Raw genomic sequence first — 23,382 nt, 5'->3', positions numbered from 1 at the left:
GAAAAAAAAGCATCCGGTGGGCAAGAATTTGAATCAACTTCCATACTAAAAGAACTGACTGAAATGGCGAACTGAACTACGAAGGGAAGAACGTCAAATGTACTGGCACGTAAAAACTCTGCACAAACCAAGGACTAGCCGGCTTGCGTCGGGTTACCGTTATGCAGGGTTGCCAGATTTTGAAACAGAAAAATACACTCGACGTTAAATCCCGGTTATCACAAATTTGCCATTTCAACTGCGCTTGCGCACGGACTTAGCTTTTTGGGCTTTCTGTTTTAAGATTTCGTGTTGCTTGTTTATATTTAGGTTGTGCTAGAGTCCCAACAAATTAATGAATGCGATTAGAGTATTTTCACAGCGATTTCGGGATACATTATATGAAACTACGGATATGAATAACTGATAATCTTTATAAAGAAAAGAGAAAAATTACACTTCAATATTTATTGATTTGGAAATATTTATTTAACGTAAACGTAAAACACGTTATGTACTTCAAAAATGATCGGAATATTACAAATATCCGTCTTTTGCAGATATTTTACGTTAGGCGTAAACAGCTTAGTATTATACATTTGTATTTAGGTTGAGGGTTACGCTTTGTATTGGAAGTGATGTTGCAGATCGAGTACGCTCTTCTGAGGTTAAAAATTTGGCCCTGAAAAGGGCCTTTGATAAAAAAAATCAGGCTCCGAATCCATTAATAATTAAGACGCAAAAATCAATCTTTACCGAGGCGTAAAAACTAAATCAAAGACAGCTTTGTAATGTCTAATTTTTATCTGTTCTTATCTCATATTAACAAATTTAAATGTTTTTCGTTTAAATTTGGTGGTGGTTTAAAAATATATATATATTCTTATCGTTTAATTTTTAAAAAATCAGATTTTGAACTTTGTAATTTGTTTTGTCTCTTTTTTTCGAAATAAAGAAACATTTTTATTTTAAAAACATTTTTTAACAAAATACTACAAAAAATACTAAGCCCCTAATTTGGTGTGAAAAAATACTACCGTAGTATCAAAAATACTACGTCTGGCAACCCTGCCGGTATGTTTTTTGACTGTTGTACAGAAGAACAGAAGTCGAGTATGGGAGAGTTCAAATTCAACGTCCGGGGGGGTAGGGGGTTAGGAGTTTTGAGTAATCAATCTCCTTCAGGGACAGATAAGCAGGGGCGTGCACAGAAATTTTGGGTACCCGTACAAATGACATTTTTGGGGCCTTCTCTTATATCCTTTACCTCTACGTATTCCCTCCCCCCTACCGCGTCGCTTCATATTCTGATAATACTAAAAAGACAAAATTCCCTAAACTAATGTTTTTTTTTATCTTTTCTTTTTTTCTTTTTTTTTTTACAAAAGTTGCTTTAAGGCAAATTTGTAGAATGTTAACTCACTAGTTAAAACTGAAAACATTTTGCATACCAAGTCAATTGGTTTACCTTCGTTACTAATACGAATAAAATCAAAACTAAAAGTGAAACTCTTAATTTTATTAAGGCTAGATTGGCGATGTTATGGATGCCAGGGTGTCTGCTTCTGCGAAATGTTCATGATTTTCTGAACGCTGACAAATGCGATTTATTTTTCGACATTACTTGCGCTATGTAACTGTCCAAGAACATTCTACTTCTAAATAAACCGAAAGAAAAAGTAAATATTAAGCTTCCGAAACTTAGTACATAATATAAAATACTTTGGAGACCATAGTGAATGGCTATCATTCTGGTCCTCTTTTGATTTGGTAATTCACAAAAATGATTGTTTGGATCCGATAGATAAATTTAACTGTTTAAAAGCTTATTTAAGAGGTAATGCACTAAAAATCATAGAAGGTCTCGCGATGACTTCCGTACATTACGAAAATGCGATCGAAATTTTGCAAAAGGCTGGTTTTTAGAAAGCAATTTTTTCTCAGTGCTAAGAAAAAGTGGTCCTAATTATAAACTTAAATTGGGGTTAATCATAAATGACACAAGCATATAAATTTAAACATTAAATTTTTTACAAGACAATATTTACAAAATTACTTGAATGAGAAAAAGCAATTAAAATGAGGGGGAAAATAACAATATTTACTATATAGGACAATTTAAATGTATTCTTGTAGTTTTCAATTATTTCAAAAAACTGACACCACAAACGGAGAAAAGTGCGGTCAATTCATTTCAAACCAAACTTTCCCAGAAAAGTGTGCATGTTTCAACGCTTAATGATTGAAAGCTAGATAATGATAAGAAATTCTCTACGAGCAGCACTTTTCTTCGTTTGTGGTGTCACTTTCTTGGAATAATTGAAAACTACAAGAATACTTAATTCTCCCTTCTGATCCAAAAAAGTTCTTTTGTTCTTTTGAGTGCATTATGAAAAGTGCTTAGCATTTTTTAGTATTATGTTATTTTAGATTTCAATGAAGAATACGTTTCTTTAAAATCCACATTGAAATAAATCATAAATTTTCTTTTACGCCAACTTAATTCAAGAAAATGAGCGTTTTCCGATTGCGAAACCGTTACTCCCCCCACGATGCGTCACCCCCTCTGATCGGCGCCTACAAGAAAGATCCCAAAGAGAAAAAAAAAACCACTGCTACTGAATTATTCGTTGGCGAGGCAAATGAATATGCATATTGCACATTTTGTAATGAATCATCACATAGTAGAGAGAATTGTAGAATTTATTCTCACTTCTTGGCACTCACCTCATGGCGCAGTCTGCGCCGTAATCACCCCCCCCCCCCGCCAGGTGGTAACCCCTGCAAAAAGAATTTATAAAACTTGTCAAGCATGCATACGATGGTGCCAACGGATGCAGAAGTGTTTCCTGTGCGAAGAGAGGGAGAGAGAAAAAAAAAGGCTTTATTTTCTCACAACTTTAAAATAAAATTTTTTGGCTTATCTTAGCAGAAATAGTTTTTCTTTCTACGCGTCTATTAAAGAATGAAGAAAAATATTTCTACTGCGGAAAAAGGGTATCTGTTTTCCATGTTTAGGAAAGAAAAAACATTTGCAAAAGTTTTATAAATCCAAGGCTATTTGCTCGTTTTGCGGTCATAATCATGTTTTGATAATGTGCAACAGAGATAGTCTGAAGAAAAAAATGAAAAGAAAAGGAAAATTAAAATTTAACTAACAAGGCAAATTATTCAAAGGTACAGTCAGGGGCGGACTGCGCCGCGGACACGCGGGCCGATGCGCCCTCTGTGCACCTTCGTGTGTGTGTGTGTGTGTGTGTGTGTGTGTGTGGTTCTTTCTTTTTTTCTTTTGCGCCGTTAAAGCTGTGCGCCATATTTTTTCTTGCGCCTTCGATCCTGTATGCCCTTTAAAACGTTTCGACGCACAAAGTTAGCAGATTACAGCATACACGTATAGTAGACCTTCGTTTTACGTGGGTTTATTTTACGCAGGGCCGGCTCTAGTGGTTCTGCCGCCCTAGGCAATATTGACAGGTGCCGCCCCTTCCTCCATTGAAAAATAATAATAATTATACTAATACTAGCAAAAATACTCGGCGTAGCCATGGTCAGTAATAATTGTGAGAAACAATCGCTACTTTCTTTCGTTTTCTGTTTTAACTGAAAGAACTCAAAACACACCACTTTGACGTGATTAAAAATCGAGCTTCTTCCTTAACCATAAAAGTAAAATAGCAGTAAGTATAAAGAACCGACGAATATTCATTTAGAAACGAAAGCACGAATTTAAGCATATAAAAATTTGAAGAATTTCCAAAATATGAACTAACAAAAGCAAAGATCACTAAAAAAAACCGTGCGTTTTATTTAATTAAATAGTACACAAACACACACAAAAAGAAAAAAAAAGCTCTCTACTATGTTTCCCTAAATGTGCAAAAAGTAGAGTTTCCAAATGTTTAAATGACTTTAAACTCATGTTTACTCCAGAGAAGCATTGATTAAAAATTTTCATTATGATTACTTTTAATATTGCTGTTGTTAAGCAACGAATTTTCGTAACAATGGGTTTTATATTTAATCATTTAATGGGGTAATAATTACATGAAATTTACTGTTTTCCATCATAACGTTTTTACACTAAGTTTTTAGTAATAAATTATAGCCTAAGTTGCTCCCTGATAATGTCTGGTGAAAAAATGGTTAAAATCGGTCCAGTAGTTTTGAAGGTTGCCCCGGACATACATACATACACACAAAAGTAGCATTTATGTACCCGCACGGCTTTTCCCGTACTAGAAAATTATAAGGTCTTTTGGTTCGCCTGTATATTTACAATGTATGGTGAATTTCTCGCCAATTGGCTTGCCCGTGTTACGGTTCCACGTTATGATAACTTGGTAATTTACTCGTGTCCATCTAATGTTAATTTTGCTCGGGAAAATGTTCTTAAAATTGGAATAGAAAAAGAAAAAAATCGAATTTTCGAAAAATCGCCCTCGAGGTGCTCCCCCTCATGCTACAAGCTAATTTTGTGCCAAATTTCATGAAAATCGCCGAAAGGTCTAGCCGCTATGCACGTCACAGAAATCCAGACAGAGGGACTTTCAGTTTATTATTAGTACATTATAGTAAAGAAGATAAAATCTTAACATGTAAAAATCTTCTGTGCGGACGTTTGTCACCATAAGGCTTTTAAACGACTGGACCGATTTTGATCGATTTTTTTTTTTTGTGTAATTAAGTTGTGTATGTGTGGCGAGCATGGTTTTGAAGTGCGATGGATTGAATCGGAAACGTTTTTGTTAATTAATTAATTCATTTTAAGCATTGGATGGTTATATCTCCCAAATGATTAATATTTATTTTAACCTATTGTTGAGCGAGAACTAATGAAATGAATATTTAACCCGTTGCCAAACGACAATAAGAAAGCCAGTTCTGCTTTTTGTAATGAAATTTCCTACTGTGATATGTCAATTGAGAATAGATAAAATGTAGAGGGAGAGAGAGTGAAGCCTTCACACACACACACACACACACACACTTCTTGAAAGCAACGATTTTAGGTTCCGAGATATATTTTAAAGTAAAGTAGGGGAGACCGAGGTTAGTTGTTACAATTTTTTTTTTCACGCTAAACTATTTTAATTATTTACCCTCGTGAAACTTTAAAATTCATCTAGATTGTTCAACATTCATAACATATTTTTTTTTTAAATAATTAGAAGCCACTACTCCAAAATATTTCAAGTTTTTTGAATAAATGTAGATTGTAACAACTTACCCCGCCACGGTGCATGTTGTTACAGTATATGGGGTTAGTTGTTACGTGAGATATATTTTAGTAATAAAATGAATAATACACATTTTCTGGTTTATTCTGTTAAATTTTAAAAATTCTTAACCACGTTAAAAATCAAAAACTTTTCGGCTTTACAGATTTACTTCATTAATGACTTATTCTAATTAACTATCATCATCATTATCATTGTCCGCGCGAAATACAATTTTTACAAGCATATAATTTAGCAAACTTAGCACATCGGTCATGTGCTCATCTGTCACAATTACGACATTGAAGCCATTTAGTTGGTTTTTTGGATTCTGAGTATGGTTTGGAGCATTCTAAGCAGAACCAGTCTTCATCATTTTCATCCGAAGGACGCACTGTCTGGACGCACCTTTCTGCACTAATTTTGTCTTTGTGTAAGTTGATTTCTTCTCTGTTAGACACAATTTCCTTTTCACAGATTTTTGTTTCCAAGCTTCAGCTTACAAAACATTTTGTACTGGTGTATCTGGTAAAGTGGCGCTGACCTATGGTTTCCGCTTGCGAACCGCCTTCACTTCTGCACTGCCTGCAGCGTTGGAGAAAGACCTACATTCGAATAATACATTCTGTATTATTATTATAATTGTTGTAATTATTATTATTATTCATTCAACCATACATATTAACAATAAATTAAATCATAGAATGAAAGAGATCAGAATTATTATTATTATTATCGTCCTCCAACTACAGTACTTTATATGAACTAAATCATGCAGTAAAACAAATCAGAATACTACTTACCACCACTAGCATTTTTCATCTTACTGCAGAATCTCTTTAGAGTCATGGAATTCATCGGCTGCCTTTCCAAATGAACTACCTGCAATTACTTCTTTAGCCACCTCCAGCTATGTTTCTTTATGTGTTTTGCCCCTGTCCGTCTTGTTTTTTATAGTTCCCCGCCATATCACATTTAAAAAGAAAACATAAAACAAAATTAAAAATTGCATGGGGCCATGTTGTTACTAACCCCGACAAAATTGTAACACCTTGCCCCATACGACGCCTTTTTAGTTCTTGGCACATATTACTGGTATTATATCTTTGTACAAAACTTTTAAATATGTTAGCACTTACCTAACTAGTATGTTGTGGCTATCACGAAACTTTCTTCTATATTTTTCTCTTTTTTTCTGATCCCTCCCCATGCTTGACGAGGAAGCAATATTCCCAACAAAAACAAAATTACACAAGCAAAAACTTGACGACCATCTCAATGTCTGAATTATTACAAAAGCAAAGCAAAGAGCGAAAATTGAAAGTTATTTTAAAAGCCTTGCTTGAATTAATTACAAATATTTTATTTGTTAACAAACATAAGATGGCAGCAGTTAAAAATTTTAAATTGAGATAATATTTCCGATCATTTCCATACAATTAAAATCACGAGAAATACGCAGACGACAATCTATTACGATTTATCTTTCTTATTGTTGCATTAATAAAGCTATTTTTATTCGCAAAAAAAAAAAAAAAAAAAGAATCAACACCTCTTGGAGCGATTGGCGTCAAAATTGAACCAAAGCCTGTTTACATATGGATTCACATATATTCCAAATTTCAACCAGAACGTAGCATTACTTCTTGAGATAGGGCACTCACAATGGAAAAAAAGAACGGGCGATTGCGCTACCCCCTTTTTAGCTATTGACACCAAAATAAAATCAGCTCTTATACCCACTAAAGGGCTACTTGCCGATAAATTTTTCTTTCATTCCGTTCATTATTTCTTGAGATACAGCAGTCACAATTGGCGACAAAAACCGTTCTATAGCTCAACCCCCGTTTGAGTTATTGACACCAAAATTGAATCGGCACCTTTTCCTGTTACTGGCAACATATGGACCAAATTTTGTTTGATTCCGCCAGTTACTTCCTGAGGAATAGCAATCACGCGTAACTCAATAAACGTCCCATTGCTCCACCCCCCTTGGAGGAATTCGCGCCAAAAACCAATGGGCACAAGTTCACATAGGGGCACATATGTGTACCAAATTTCGTTCGATTTCATGCGGTAGTTTTTACTGTAGAGAGGCCACAAAAAACTGGTCACACACAGACGTGACACAGACACACATACACACAGACAGACAGACATTTTCCAAAAATAGTCGAAATGGACTCAGCACACCTCAAAACGTTCGAATCCGTCAAAATTCGAAAATTTGCACGATTCCAATACTTTCTTCTATATATTAGATATAGAAAAAAATAAAAATGTAGGCTTTCACGTGGTATAGAAATAAATTCGTTATCTGCAACGGCTTCCTCACAAATAGAACTAGTATGTTGTGGCCATTACGAAACTTTCTTCTATATTTTTCTTTTTTTTTTCTGATCCCTCCCCATTCTTGACGAGGAAGCAATATTCCCAACAAAAACAAAATAACACATGCAAAAACTTGACTACCATCCCAATGTCTGAATTATTGCAAAAGCAAAGCAAAGAGCGAAAATTGAAAGTTATTTTAAAAGCCTTGCTTGAATTAATTACAAATATTTTATTTGTTAACAAACATAAGATGGCAACAGTTAAAAATTTTAAATCATTGAGATGATATTTCCGATCATTTCCATTCAATTAAAATCACGAGAAATACGCAGACGACAATCTATTACGATTTATCTTTCTTATTGTTGCATTAATAAAGCTATTTTTATTCAAAAAAAAAAAAAAAATCAACACCTCTTGGAGCGATTGGCGTCAAAATTGAACCAAAGCCTGTTTACATATGGATTCACATATGTTCCAAATTTCAACCAGAACGTAGCATTACTTCTTGAGATAGGGCACTCACAATGGAAAAAAAGAACCGGCGATTGCGCTACCCCCTTTTTAGCTGTTGACACCAAAATAAAATCAGCTCTTATACCCTTTAAGGACTACTTGTCAAAAAAATTTTGTTTGATTCCATTCGTTATTTCTTGAGACACAGCAGTCACAATTGACGAAAAAAAAACGTTCGATAACTCAACCCCCGTTTGAGCTATTGACACCAAAATTGAATCACCACCAGCTCCTGTTAAGGGCAACATGTGGACCAAATTTTGTTTGATTCCGCCGGTTACTTCCTGAGGAATAGCAAGCACGCATAACTCAAAAAACGTCCCATTGCTCCACCCCCCTTGGAGGAATTCGTGCCAAAAACCAATGGGCACAAGTTTACATAGGGGCACATATGTGTACCACATTTCGTTCAATTTCATGCGGTAGTTTTTGCTGTAGAGCGGCCACAAAAAACTGGTCACACACAGACGTGACACACACACATACACACAGACAGGCAGACATTTTCCAAAAATAGTCGAAATGGACTCAGCACACCTCAAAACGTTCGAATCCGTCAAAATTCGAAATTCGAAAATTTGCACGAATCCAACATTTTTTTCTACATATTAGATATAGAAGAAAGTAAAAATGAGCATTTTAGGACAAAGTTTGAAATTTTAGGACAACTCGTACCCCTGAATGCATTCGCATGTAATCCTGCCTCTAGAAATCAGTGGCGGATACAAGGGGAGATCGTGACCCCCCTCCCCTAAACCTTCAACAATGTTATCCATCCACACTGTGTTCAAAGAATTTATGAATAAAATGCTAAAGATTTCAGCAGTCTTTTCAATTCATTAATTATTTTTAAAAGTAAATATTTGAATTCCGTTCATATCGCGCTCATCATCCGTCAGTCTTGAAGTCCGCTCATGTGTCGATCTTGTTTGCTTCCAGCATGTGAGCACGTGGGACTCCTTTTGGGGCCGACCCGGACACGGGGCACCCAGAGATCCGGAAAACCACAAAAAGGAAAACATCGAGAGCCTCCTCATGGGAACGAAAACGGTAAGTGTTCATTTTTCTAGTGATTAATTCAGTTTACAATCGAAGTAAATTACTGCTTTGTAAACTGCCACCTTTAAAGACGAGGTAGACGAACAGTAAATGTACGAATAAATACAATTTCATTTTTAGCAATTCGTCAATTCTATTAAAACCTATGCGCATTAGCCTGTCTGTGTGTATGTCTGTAGTAACCAATGAGCAAGGCCGTATTAGCCATAGAGCAGAAGTAGCAAATGCTACGCAGTGTTATAGTGCCTAGAAAGAATAGTGTGCCGATCGGCGCTTTTTCCCCTTCGATTCTTGAAGACAAAATGTATGAAAACCGCTAGATGGCAGTGCGGTCGAGGTGTACGTTCAATTTCGCGGTGTTTACATTAGTAGACGCGGGATTTTGTTACAATTTAGTTCCGCGTTTCTCTTTTTTACCTTTATTTCGTGAATATTTCATGAAACAGCGTTTAAGGCTTTTAATGGAGGCATCAAAGTTTAATATTAGAAGAAGTAAAGCTTTATCTTGTTTCGTACCAGGGTGCAAAAGTGGATACAAAACATGCAAAGAAAAAGTTTCGCTTTTTAAAGCTCCAGCAGATGAAGAAAAACTAAAGAAGTGGAACTCGTTAATTCCAAGGTTAGATAAAGTTTTTGATAAATATTGCTCAATTCGTGCTCTGCATTTCGAAAAACATTTTATTGAAACGCATAATGAGCATATTATAAATGGTGAGGAAGTTTTGATTCCCCGGGGAAAACTTTTTTTAAAAAGACGAGGCAATTACGACAATTTTCCCAAATCTGCCAACATACTTTACTAAAAAAATACCAAAGCAAAGGTCCATCAGGAATTATGCAGTTAAGAAAAATGTTCAATGTTTGAAAAAAATAAAACTTGATCTTTCCGCAGATGAAACTGAAATAACCACGTATAAATCTATTATAGATGAAATTGTTCATATTAATTTGCCTAACGAATATTGGGTTTGTATGAAATTTAAAAAATCTCCAAATATTGTAGTTTTTGTATATAATGAAAATTATGTGGAAAATAATATTGACGATAAAAAGATCATTATTGAAGTAGAAGAAAATTTACAAATCAATGCTACTATTTTGGTCAAAGATGTAAAAGTAGATTATCCTGTTCTTCGACTCAGACTGAGAAGCCCTGATAATTTTAATTAGCTTCAAGAATTTAGAAGCAGTTTTATTTTGTAACTAGCGGTACCCGCACGACTTTGTCCGAAGGAGAAAATTAAAAGGTCATTTGATTAGCCTGTATATTTACAAATAATGGATGATGAATTTCTCGCCAATTGGCTATGTTCATTCGCTCTTCCCATGTTACGATTCCACGTCAGGATAATTTCGTAATTTACTCGTCCATCTTATGATAATTCTGCTGTTTTTAAAATTTAAAAATAAAAAAAGAACAAGAATTTTCCAAAATTCACTTCGAGGTGCACACCCCCATGCTACAAACTAACTTTGTACTAAATTTCATGAAAATCGGCCGAACGGTATAGGCGCTGTGCGCGTCACAGGGATCCAGACAGAATTCCGGACAGAAATCCAGACAGAGAGACTCGGCTTTATTATTAGTAGAGAAATAAGAGACGCGCTGTTATTGAATACTTAGGGGCCATTCATTAATTACGTAAGGATGATTTTGGCAATTTTTGACCCTCCCTCCCCCATGTAAGGGTACGTAAGAATTTTCATCCCCCCCCCATTCTTATGTAAGATTCCATTTCGTTTTTCAAAATGATAAAATAACAAATCTTAAATCGTTACATCACTGGAATCGTTATTAAATTCACATTATTAAATTAAACCTTTTGCGTAAAGAAATAGTTACTGAAAAGAATCTAAACTGAATGTTTTTTCGACTTTTTTTTTTTTTTTTGATGTAATATTAATTACAAATAAAACATGCCGTACGCAATGCGACTCCTTTATTGTATTTTACACTATAAATTCTTTGTAAAACAAATAAAAAAACATCTTATCCTAACACGTTTCTTACCTTCCAGACGCAAATGGAACATAATCTCTGCCAAATCACTTGACCGCGCAATGTCTAATGTGAAATATCGACTTGGAAAATATTATGTAAGAATGAGTTTGACCCTCCCCCCAAGTAAGGGTACGTAGAGGCTTTTCCAACCCCCTTCCCCCTTGGGACGTATTTAATGAATGGGCCCTTATAGTCTACTATTTTCATTGAAGTAAGGTAGTTTTATAATAAGGTAATAAGGTAATTTTATATGCTTCAAAAAATAAACGAACACCCATGTAACAATTAGCACTTATTACAGAATTTGTCTTTTGCGCAGAAATAAGTTTAATCCGAAAAACGGGGTTTTTAAACTGCGAAATCAGCATGCAATCGCTATGAAAAAAACAACCTCGGGGGAAAAAAAAAATTTCGTATTTAAATTCGCGTCTTGACATCTGGTAGTTATATTGTTTGTATCAAACAGCGTTGGTTTAGCTTTGCTCAACTTTATGGAATTCGCATTTCGCATTATGTGGAATATTATGCTACGGAATTCGCATTAATAGTTCTGCGTGATTAACTAGTTGATACGTGAATCAGGCAAAAATAAGTGATGAAAATTGATCTTGGATAAATATATACAAAAATCATAGTTTAAATGTACATACAGAAGCAGAGTAGTAAATGCGAGTAGAAAAAAAATATTTGGCAATTTCTTATCTCTCGGTCAGGCGCTTTTATTTATGACTAGTGGTACCCCGACGGCTAAGCCCGTAGTAGAAAAATTTAAAGGTATTTTGGTTCCCCTGTATATTTACAAATAATGTATGATGAATTTCTCGCCAATTGGCTTGCTCACGTTACGGTTCCACATTATGAAAACTTGGTAATTTAGTCGTCCATCTTATGATATTTTTGCTCAGGAAAATGTTCTTAAAATTGGAATAGAAAAAGAACAAAATCGAATTTTCGAAAAATCGCTTAAAGGTGCACACCCCATGCTACAAATTTATTCTTTGCCAAATTTCATGAAAATCGGTCGAACGGACTAGGTGCTAAGCGCGGCACAGAGATCCTGACAGAGAGAGAGAGAGAGATCCGGACAAAGAGACTTTCAGCTTTATTATTTGTAAAGATGAAAAAAGATAAAGAAGACAAAAAAAAAGCGAAAATGGGAAGAAAAAAAAAAGTTGGGGAATTTTATAAGAAAATTTGGCTATTTGGGGAGAAAAAATTTTTTTCAAGAGACAAAACTATCAGAGGAAGTCGATTCATTTCATGAAAACATTAGTGGAAAAATAATTTTTGAATTTGGGGAATTTTGATAGAAAACATCGCTTTTTGGGGAAAAGTTGGAAGGGAATTGGGGAAATCTGGATTTGACCATCTGGCAACACTGGGCTACGGGCCCCGCGCCATGAGAAAAAATTCCAGAAAAAAACCTACTTTAACCCGTTTAAACTTCTCTGTATCTTTCTCTTTTTATTTAGATTTAGCTTTTCTAAATGCTCAGGTAAATTTAAAATCTTATTTTTTCGATAGATTGCTTTCCAGAAATTTCTCCCAATTGAAGTCTTAAAAAGGCAATTTTAGTTGATCTTTCTTAGTGGAAGGAGAAAAAGCTCCGTTGGGTCAGAAAAAATTAGGCTCCGTTGGCCTAAAAATTACAATATCAGCAAAGTTTGGAGAACAGAGAATTGGGGTTTTCTCTGGATTTTTTTTTCTTTATTCAAAATTAAGTCAATTCTGAAGTATCTTTGGAAATTTAAGGGAGTTAGGGTCCTAAAACTTTCAGCTATTCAAGCCTAAAAAAAAGGAAGTTTCGGTTGTTTTATAACAATAGAGGAAATGGGAAGGGGTTCTTTCCTAAAATTGTGCTCAAAACTGAAGTCAATTTCAGGCTATTTTAGGGAGGAAAGGGTTTGAGGGATCGAACCATGGTATAGCTGAAAACAAAGTTTCAAGCTATGTGGGAAGATTAGAGAAAGGGATGAGGGCCTGAACTCCCCAATAAATAAGTCTGAGTTCAAGTTTCAAACCGTGGTTTTAGATTATCACTGGAGACATTATCGGGGGGGGGGGGGGGAGGGGATACGGGTTTGCTTCGCAAAATGTTAGAAACTGAAATCTTCAAGACGCAGGCTATCTTTAGTTCTAACTTTAGGTAAAGAGTGATGCTTTGGAGCCTTTTCTCCTGAATGTTGAGAAGGTAGGGAAGTAGGTGGGTATTCTCCTTTGGAATCTTAAAATTTTGAAATCGAGATGTTTTAAGGGCTTTCTCCGGAATTTTTCGGAATTTAGGGTCTAAAAACTCAAATTTAAGCATTTTTTGTTGATAGCAGGAGAAGGAGGATGCTGAAATTCTTAAAGCACAAATCCTAAAACCACATTTTAAGGCTCTCTTTAGTGACGTTAGACAAGAGAGGGGAAAGGGTTACCATCCATTAATTGTTTAAAAGTGGCTTTCTTCTTAAAGTTTTTGAAATTGGAGTCCTGAAAAGGTAATTATTAGTCATCCTAAACTCTTTTTGATTACTTAACTTCATGTCAATTTATCACCCTCAAAATTTTCCGCCCGTGACACGAGCCCGTAGATCCGGCACTGTAAACAACAATGAGCAAAATTAAGAGATCATGATAGAAGAAAAGAAAAAGATTCTGACACTTCACACTGATTCTGAGCGAAATAAATGAATTGTTAAGAGAATATTATTTTTTGATGAACTAAAATAGTTATGTGTAGAAGAAAGACTTTAAATATCGTTTTTATTTTTTTTCCTCTGAGCGGGAGGGAATTAAAAAGCTGCCACCCATGCCCGGAACCTAACCCCTTTCTTTTGTATCACCAAAGGTAGCCGAAAACTTTTTTATTCGAACTTGAAATTCAGAAAAATTCAGGAAGAAAATTGTTTAACATAATCAAAAACCCGCTAAAGCTGCTTTCTGGAACTTCAGTTTGAAAAATTTCCATGGGGGGTGTAATCCCGAGCCCGATCCCGTCCTATAACGTCGTCTAATAAGGTGGCCTACAAATGCGTATTTTCGACCATAGTTTCGAAAAAATTAAATGGAAGTGTACCTCTCCCCCTCCAACATTGTCAACAATGGTCTAAAATGTACTTTTAAGACTTAAACTTTTAAAATTTTCCGGGTTGCCTCGGAGAGTGCCTGAATTCCATCCCATGCCGAAACGTAACCCGCGATGGCCTGTTATCTATCACGTTTTCACAACTTCACTTTCGAGAAATTTCCAGGGGATGGCTTTCGCGAACTCCGCCCCATAATCACCAAAGAAGTTAAAAAATACCACTTCAGAGAATTTAATTTCGAGAATTTTTGCTTAAAATTGTGTTTTTAAATTTTTTTAATTGTGTTTTTAGAGCAGATAATAAATTCAAAAATTTTCCAGTGGGACCTCCTTGAACACCACTCTTTCCTCTCCCTACAACATCATTAAAGATAATCTACAGTTTTATTTAAGACTTCAATTTTAAAAAACTGCCTGGAGAGTCGCTGTGAACCCAAATTTTTTCCTTTGATCTCACTTAAGATAGGATGCACTTGCGTTCTTTGACTTCAGTTTCTCCAAATAATGGCCTCCAAATCTTCTCTTCCTAATATGATCGGGATTCTTTTGAATTGAGTTTTTAGAATTGAAATATCGAAAATTTTCCGGGGGTAAGCCCCCGGACCCCCTCCTTTAATATCGTCCAAAAATTGCGTTTTTGGAATTAAAATCTAGCAAGAAGTTCTGTCTAGAACTAGACGAGCCTACTTTCCCGTATACCCATACTACTTTCTAGTACCTGATCAATATTCTCAAAAATAACTAAAATCGCAATTTTTTTCAAACATATTTTTAAAATACTTTAAGCTGATTTCTAGGAATAAAATATTACTCACTCATCTAAAAAAAATTAGATGCGGAAAAAAAAGAAAAAATAATAGCAGCAACTTTTAAACAAAGCAGCTAATACACTTTTTTCCATTAAAAAAATCTTTAACAGCTTTCAAAACGAAAAAATAATAATTAAAATTAAAAAGCTCATTAAAATAATTACATCATATCAAAAAAAAATCGTTTCTTTTTCCCCTGCTGCCAAAAACAATTTTTTAAATGAATTAATGCACTTACCAAAATAAATAAAAACAATAAAATGTTAACTTGAAAAAATAATTTTCATTGTCAAAAAAAAAAAAATCGTCTGCGCATATCTTTCTGTAGAAACATAAATGACTTCGAGTTTATTCGCCGAAAACTGAATACCTAAATTAAAACTTTAGCGTAAAAATAAAAACAAGTCAGATCAACAATAATTATTTTACAGTCAAAACCATAGCTGCGGAGTCGGAGTTGGAGTCAATCTCATTTTGAGGTAAAGGAGTCGGAGTCGAATATCTAAGAATCGGAGTCAGTCCTCCGTGTATGAATTTTTGCCAAAGCTACGAGGTCAGAGTCGAAGTCGGGGAGTCGGAGTTCAATTAATTGTCGGGCACAGGAGTCGGAGTCAAGTGCCCCTCAATTCTCGGAGTTGAAGTCTGGAGTTTGGCGTCAAGATCTATTTCCAACAAAATTTGTTTGAAGTAAACCCGCCTTCAAGTACGGAATCTACATTGACTTTCAGTTTCCCCGTAGGTGCTAATGTTAAGGGTTTTGAACGGTTCAAAATTGAACGGAAAATTGTTCAAATCAAAAAGATATTTTATATACAAGTTTTTCATCAAACGCTTTTTCCTACAAAGTTTGTTTGAAGCAAATTCGCCTCACAGTTCGGAATTGCCTTGAATTTCCCCGTAGGCGCTAATGTTAAGTTTTTTTGAACTGTTCAAAATTGAACAAAAATAGTTTGTTCGAATCGGACTATTCATTCAAAAGTTATTACGGGGGACAGACCGACAGACAGACAGACCAACAGACATTTTTCCCCATCTCAATACCCTACTTTCCAATTTTTAATTTTTCAATATTTGTTTAATTATTTTATTTAATTTGGACTTTTTTTTGTTTTTTGAGATATTTTTAAGATGCATTAAGCCTTCTTTCATGCTTTTTTCTTCTTTTTCTGACTTTTACTGGGAAAGTAGGCTAAAAATGTGCAGTAACGGGAAGACGAGGGCAATAGAAGGGGATCATAACTATCGTAAAGCTCTAAAACTATATCCACATATGCGTATTTCACGCAAAACGTGCCAACCATTCGTCTTCGTTGAGTCACATGACCTGGGGTCTTTGGGTCAGCTTTTACTAAGCCAATGATTGGACTTGCTTCCTCCATTTTAATTGATGCTCTAAGGTAGTAACCTCATATCCTCGAGAATCGCTGCTAGTTAAGGGTACTTCCCGAGGGTCCCTAATCTGGGCAAGTCACTACTGTGATAGGAACAGGGGACCCTCAGGTGTGATGATGCAAGTTAAGGGTCGAACCAGGTATCGGAAAAATTGATGAAATGTAAAGCCTACTCCAATACAGGGTGTTTTTAAATGAAAATCGGGTCCAACGCTTTGTAGTATTTATTACGTTAAACTTAAAATCATAATTAATACATGAAATGAAAGAGCGACTCAAAGAGTTGTACGTACAAGCTTACAAGTGCTCAATGTGAGCACCTTTCGTCCCTCGGCACACATCAAGTCGATGGACCATTCTTCCCAAACGTTGTTTCGTTTAAACGAAATTGTGTTTTCGGATCACAAACAGCCTTGCAACTAGCATACATAAAATTATTCAGCATCTGGATCTAAAAACATGTTTTAAACCAGGGGTGCCCACCCCCTGAGGGCAAGGGCCCACCTTCTTATTTAGGTCGAGAGAAATCTGGAGTAAAAAATGTCGCTTTTTCCAATGGTGTCAAAAAAAAAACTGTGGGACAATTCCTTCACTCTTTATTGATATTAATGAAAAAAGTAGTGCCTAAATTTCAGCTAAGCCTAAAAAAGTTCGAGCTAAAAACGCAAATTAATTAAGTTAGAGCATTGAAACAAATTGTTTGGAACGAGGAAAATTCTACCCCTTTCAACGATACATAATATTAATATGTGCAAGTAATTTTTCACCCCTTTAATAGCCAATAATAGACAATTTACGTGAAATTTGTTCCTAAATTGGAATTAAAAAAAAGCTGTTTATCGGATTTCTTTCGAATTATAGCCTATGTTACTCAGTAAGAAAACACCTTTCATATAGTGAAGAAATTTTTCAAATAGGTGCAGTGGTTCCGCAGATTACCTCGAACATGTAAACACACAAAAATCCGCCCTCTCTCTTTACAATATTAGTATTGATATAGAAGAAAGTATTGGATTCGTGCAAATTTTCGAGTTTGGAATTTTGACGGATTCGAACGTTTTGAGGTTCCACTGCGACCATTTTTTTGGAAAATGTCTGTCTGTCTGTGTCACGTATATGTGTGACCAGTTTTTTGTGGCCGCTCTACAGCAAAAACTACCGTATGAAATCGAACGAAATTTGGTACACATGTGCCCCTATGTGAACGTGTGCCCATTGGTTTTTGGCGCGAATTCCTCCAAGGGGGATGGAGCAATGGGATGTTTCTTGAGTTATGCCGCCTGCTATTCCCCAAGAAGTAACTGGCGGAATCAAACAAAATTTGGTCCGTATGTTGCCCCTAACAGGTACAGGTGCTGATTCAATTTTGATGTCAAAAGCTCAAACGGGGGTTGAGCTGTAAAACGTTTTTTGTCATCAATTGTGACTGCTGTATCTCAAGAAATAATGAACGGAATCAAACAAAAATTTATCAACAAGTAGCCCTTAGGGAGTATAAGATCTTATTTTATTTTGGTGTCAACAGCTGAAAAGGGGGTGTCGCAATCAAACGTTCTTATTTTTCCATTGTGAGTGCCATATCTCAAGAAGTAATGCTACATTCTGGATGAAATTTGGAATAAATGAATCCATTTCCAAATAGGCGTTGGTTCAATTTTGGTGCCAATCGCTCCTTGGGGGCTGATTTTTTTTTTTTTTTTTGTTGAGCAATCACGATTGCTTATTGTTCTCACTTGACTGTTTTGAATTCCTATCATTTTATTTTCTCACCAGCACCCTCTACCAGCACCACCGTCGCGTCGACCGGCCTCACGATGCTGCTCCTCTTGCGAACACCGTCTCCAGGTTGCGACCATATCCTACACACACACGCCTACTCACACACGCACATACACACAATCATGCCTGCACACAGACACAAACACATATGCCTACATACACACGCACACACACGAACGCCTACACACACATGCTCGAACACACAGCACTGAATACACAACACACACACACACACGTACCCACACACACGCACCCACACACATGCGCCTACACAAACACACACGCGCATTCATACACACTCACGCTCGTGATTGCGAAAAACGTAATTTGAATTCAAGATGCCAAAAATTCAAATTAATATATTTTTTGGGGGGTGTGTGAGTAAAAATAGCTTTATAAATGCAACAATAAGAAAGATAAATCGTAATGGACTGTCGTCTGCGTATTTCGCGTGATTTTAATTGTTAGAAAAATGACCAGAAAGTCACGATTATTTAATCCTTTTTAACTGTTGCCATCTTGTGTTTGTTAACAAATAAATGTTTGTATCTATTTTAAGCAAGGCTTTTTTCAATTTTCATTCTCTGCCTTGCTTTTGAGATAAATCGGGAATTGTGATGGTCGTCAAGTTTTGGCGTGTATAATTTTGTTTTTGTTGGGAATATTGCTTCTTCGTCAAGCATGGAGAGAGATCAGAGTTGTAAGAAATATATAGAAGAAAGTTTCGTGATGGCCACAACATACTAGTTTCATTTACTTTTGATCAAGATGTAGCGCACGCGCGGAGCACGATCACAAAGGCGTATGAGTATCACACAGTGACACAGTTTTTATTTTCATTACATATTAAACACCCCACCCCCTTCGCTCTTTTCCCAAGCTTTTACAGCAAAGAAATCCTTTTAAAAACCCAAAAGACGAAACTTGTTATAAAAAATATCGATTCATTAACTTGACTTTTTGAACACCACTTTGTGAATAGGGCCGTCGGGTGCCAAGCCAACGAACGCCCCATCTTCCGGGGGTGTCGGCCAAGTCCAGCCATCACCAAAAATCTTATTAAACTTAGGCTCCTAATTTCCGACTAGGCTGACATGGCCTCTCGTCGACCCTGTTTATGAATCGAATATGAGAAACTTTTACTTTTTGCACAATTATGTAAGTAAGAGTAATATCTTTTCTCATTTAATCTGCAGTCGGAGCCATATGTCAAACATTATGTGAGAGAAATTGTACCGAGCAAGCATAAGAACAGATACGAATACCCAACAAAGGATGTGATGGTCGTAAAGGTAAAAAACAAATTTTTATTTTTTAAAAATATATTTCATGTTGAATCTTGCCAATGAGTATAGTGCTCTTTTTTTTTTCTTTTGCTTTCTTCAATAACTAACCTACAGAAGAAAGTATATTGAATTCGTGAGAGTTTTCGAATTTCGATGGAGTCGCATGCTTTGAGGTGTGCTGAATCCATTTTGATCATTTTTAGAATGAAATCGAACAAAATTTGGTACAAAAGTGTAAAAATGTATTAACTAGCTTCTGATTTCAAATTCAAATTTAATGCTCTTTCTTGCCACAAAACTCACAAAATTTAGGTTACATAACTGGTGCATGCTAGTGGCACATAAACTATATACAGTAGACCCTCGTTTTACGCGGTTTCGATTATACGCGGTTTAAGATTTGACACTTTTTTTTTATTTTACGCGGATGAGTTTCGGTTTTACGCGGATGCGGCAATGCAAACAGATAAAATTTTCCCCTCTTTCAAAATCGAAACTCCTAAAGATTGCAGATTACGTGTAATCAATTGCATTTTGGCGTGCTAATAATCGAGCTTATGCCACTGGAGACATTTTATGCAATTGGTTCCAGAGCTCTTTCCAGGAGTAAAGTTATTAAACTCACACAGTTCAGAACTCGCTGGAAGAAGAGCATTTAGGAATGACAAATGAGGCCAAAACCAGCGAGGATACCGACGTCGGTGAAGCACAATTAAAAAGTTTATATTGAACATTTTAAGTCATTCCTAGACAGTAGAAATGATCTGATTTGTTAGTTGAAGTAAGATTCTATGATGGAAATGACACAAGTGATCCTGATCATGGATGCGTTAATGCTGTGCAAAGAATTACAGAGAAAAATTCTTAATGACTGCCAAAAGACTATCATAGTCAGCTCCTCTTTACAAACAGGACACGAAATTAATTAGTTTTCTTTGTGCATAAAAGTCGATATAAGTACACATTAAATTTATTATGCAATTAGTCATCACTAGAATGAAGTATTTTATTATCAACGGAACTAAACCCCTATTTTAACACTAGTATTAGGTCTCTATTTACGCGGCATTTCCGTGGAACGTAACCTCCGCGTAAAACGAGGGTCTACTGTAATCAATAGCAGCACATCATTCAAATTTCACGTTATACGGCTATTCAACAGAAAACGGTCATTATGTCCCGCACGTAACACCTTATATACTTCATTAAAAATACTTAAAAATATTAATGAACAAATTTTTTCTGCTTAACAAATTACAAACTTGTGTGTGATTTCTTTAACAAAAAATTGTGTCATTACCCTTTAAAATTATTGCTTTTTAATGAGATATATAAACAGCCATGTGCGGGACAAAAGGTTCTTTTTCGTGGAATGGCCCTATAGAAGAAAAAAATTTTGAACTTAAAAGTAAAGTATATGCTATTAGTAGAGACCAGATCCGCATTTCAAACATTTCCAGTCAAAGAGCATACTGCTCAAAATTTTTGTTTTGAAAAACAGCAAAAAACACGCCCAAATGCTAAGAAATTACATCCATTTTTCTGAGCCCCCCTGGCTCTGGGGTTGTTTTCTTTTGTCAAAAGTAGTACTTTTAGTCACTGAAATTGATAGAATAAGCAAAAAAAAAAAAAAAACATGGACCCAGAAAATTCTTTCATTTTCCCAACAGTTATTTTTTAAATAGTTTTTTAAGATGTCCGATTTTTCAAACAAGGCGTGGTCTTGATGACGTCACAAATGATGCTCTTTGGCGCATCTTTCTATCGCGTTTCCACGTTATGATAATCAAGAAGCGAATTAAAATTGCGCTCTGCTTGCTATCAACCATATCGTTGCCAATACACGTGAGCAAAGATGCGAATTAAATATTGTTCTCCGACACAGAATGTCATTTCATTATTTGTGATGTCATTGGCAAGAATTATAAACAATGAAAGCGCACTGATTTAAGTAATTTCTTAAAAATATTAAACTTAAACAAATTATTTTAAAAATGGTTAGATCCTATGTTTTTAAGCATGTTCTTTCCGAAAAAAAAAATACTTTTAAAATTTTCGAAACGACCCCATTGGCCTCTCCTAATATATCTACATGACGGGCCTATTTGGACTAAAAAAGCCAGCCGGTCCGGTAAACATGATATACGTTTTCGGTAGAATAGCTACAGATTCTGATGTTGCACCGGTTGCTGCTGCCGAGGTGCGATATGACGCTCAATATTCCCAAGGGAAAGGCTGAAAGTTCCAAACTGATTCATCTCTTTTTATTCTATCTGTATGAAGCATAAGCGGCTGGTGCACCAAAAAAGTGGGGTGTCAAAGAAGGTGCGGGAAATGGGGGTGGGGGGGGGGGGGATTTTTTATGAATTGAAGTTTAACATTAATATTGATCAAATGACCTCTAAAAAGGCAGGGACGCGGCCTCAAAAATGGAGATGGATTATCTCAGTAGACTTCTTTCTTCAATTTTATAGCTTTTGTATAAAATAATAAATTACCCAGACAGCCACATATTTCCAAACTACTTCCTATAGATATCTAAGGGATAACAAGCTGGACATTGACCTTATCCAACAGATATCTATAGCATATCCGAATGTCCAAGAGAATATCCACCAGAGGTAAAAAGGTTGCAACGTCTGGATTCCAAGCGACGTCGAGATATCTCGATCTCCCTTGGATATGCTGGAGATATGGAAGGGAGGTTTTGGTTAGCTTCAGGGACGTAATTAGGTCATTTTTGAACAGGGGCAAGACCTCGTTTCGGCGCCCCCCCCCCTCCCCATACAAAACAAACAAAGCAACAAAAAAAAAAAATCCGAGAAACTTCATAACGTCCACACCAGGACTCCTCACGTACATTACAGAGAAAATACACGCTCCCTATATATATATATATATATATATATATATATATATATATATATTAGGGTGGTCCTTATTTATATGGGAAATTTTTTTTTTCGGAATTCAACAAGTGACGCCCCCTAGTTTTGTGACACTATAATAAAAAGTAATCGGTGCAAAATTTGAACTTGATCGGTCAATAATAACACGTGCCCCTAGGACGTTGAAATTGAACACTTTTGATAATTTTCCCACAGATCTTCGAGTTTTTACTTCAGACTCCGTACATCGTTTCTCCTATGTTTGCAAAATATTTTTACAGCGAGGTAGCACTAAAATTAATCTTTTTAATTACTTCATATCGTCTAAAGATTTTACATTGAATAAGAATGAAATAGTGCTTCAGAAACTTTACCTTAATCGTACGCTTTTCTCAATGGATCTCAATCGTGTGTATTTTTTTCCCGATAGTCTTGGACGTCTGTAAAATACCAAATTGCTTTTGTGACTCATATTTGGTAAATTGATTGTGAAATTCTTCGATTAATTGTGCTCCTCTCTCAGTTGTATCATTCACAACTTTCAGCATTTTAACGATATCTCTTCCCTTTAAATAGCTTCGTTCATTTTGCCATGAATCAGGATCAAATAGGAAAACATGTTTTGGTGTTTGTAACTTGTCAAACATTATATAGTTTTATTGACTTGTAATTGATTCTATAAAGAGGAAGATCTTTACTAAGAAAGTATTCCAAATCATCTACTGTTATCTGAAATTTTTTATACCGTCATCAGACACGTCTTCTTATTCAGCAAGCATTTTTTGAAGTAGTCTTTTCCTATCTTCAAAATTAATTCCTTCATCCAATACGGACGAAGCTACTAGTTCATCCCCTAAGTACCATAAGTGATTTATAAATTTTTCAATCACTGCTTCTGCTGCATGTTTGTCTTCATTTTGTACACTGCAGGTTTTTTAGACACTAGACTTTATATTAATTTAAAAGGCCTAGAATGGGTTGCTGCGAAAAACTATATCTTCATAAAACATTTAACTGTAAAACAGTATTTACGGGCATTTTCTTCATGTAAGG

The 23,382-nt window shown here is 35.6% G+C and overlaps 1 protein-coding gene across 1 annotated transcript in view; it reads left to right on the top strand.

The window, feature by feature from the left end:
- The window catches only part of LOC129222505 (trichohyalin-like), a 167,371-nt gene that overhangs the window by 138,639 nt on the left and 5,350 nt on the right, over positions 1 to 23,382 (top strand). Inside the window, exons 18-19 of the mRNA XM_054857017.1 lie at positions 8,985 to 9,095; positions 19,352 to 19,447. Coding sequence (XP_054712992.1) covers positions 8,985 to 9,095; positions 19,352 to 19,447 — 207 coding nt within the window. The remainder of the gene's footprint in view (positions 1 to 8,984; positions 9,096 to 19,351; positions 19,448 to 23,382) is intronic.

This window comes from Uloborus diversus, chromosome 5 (genome assembly GCF_026930045.1).
Source record: "Uloborus diversus isolate 005 chromosome 5, Udiv.v.3.1, whole genome shotgun sequence".
In the NCBI taxonomy this organism is placed as follows: domain Eukaryota; kingdom Metazoa; phylum Arthropoda; class Arachnida; order Araneae; family Uloboridae; genus Uloborus; species Uloborus diversus.
The sequence above is the reverse complement of the archived record's forward strand: the minus strand, read 5'-3'. Positions and strand labels throughout refer to the sequence as shown.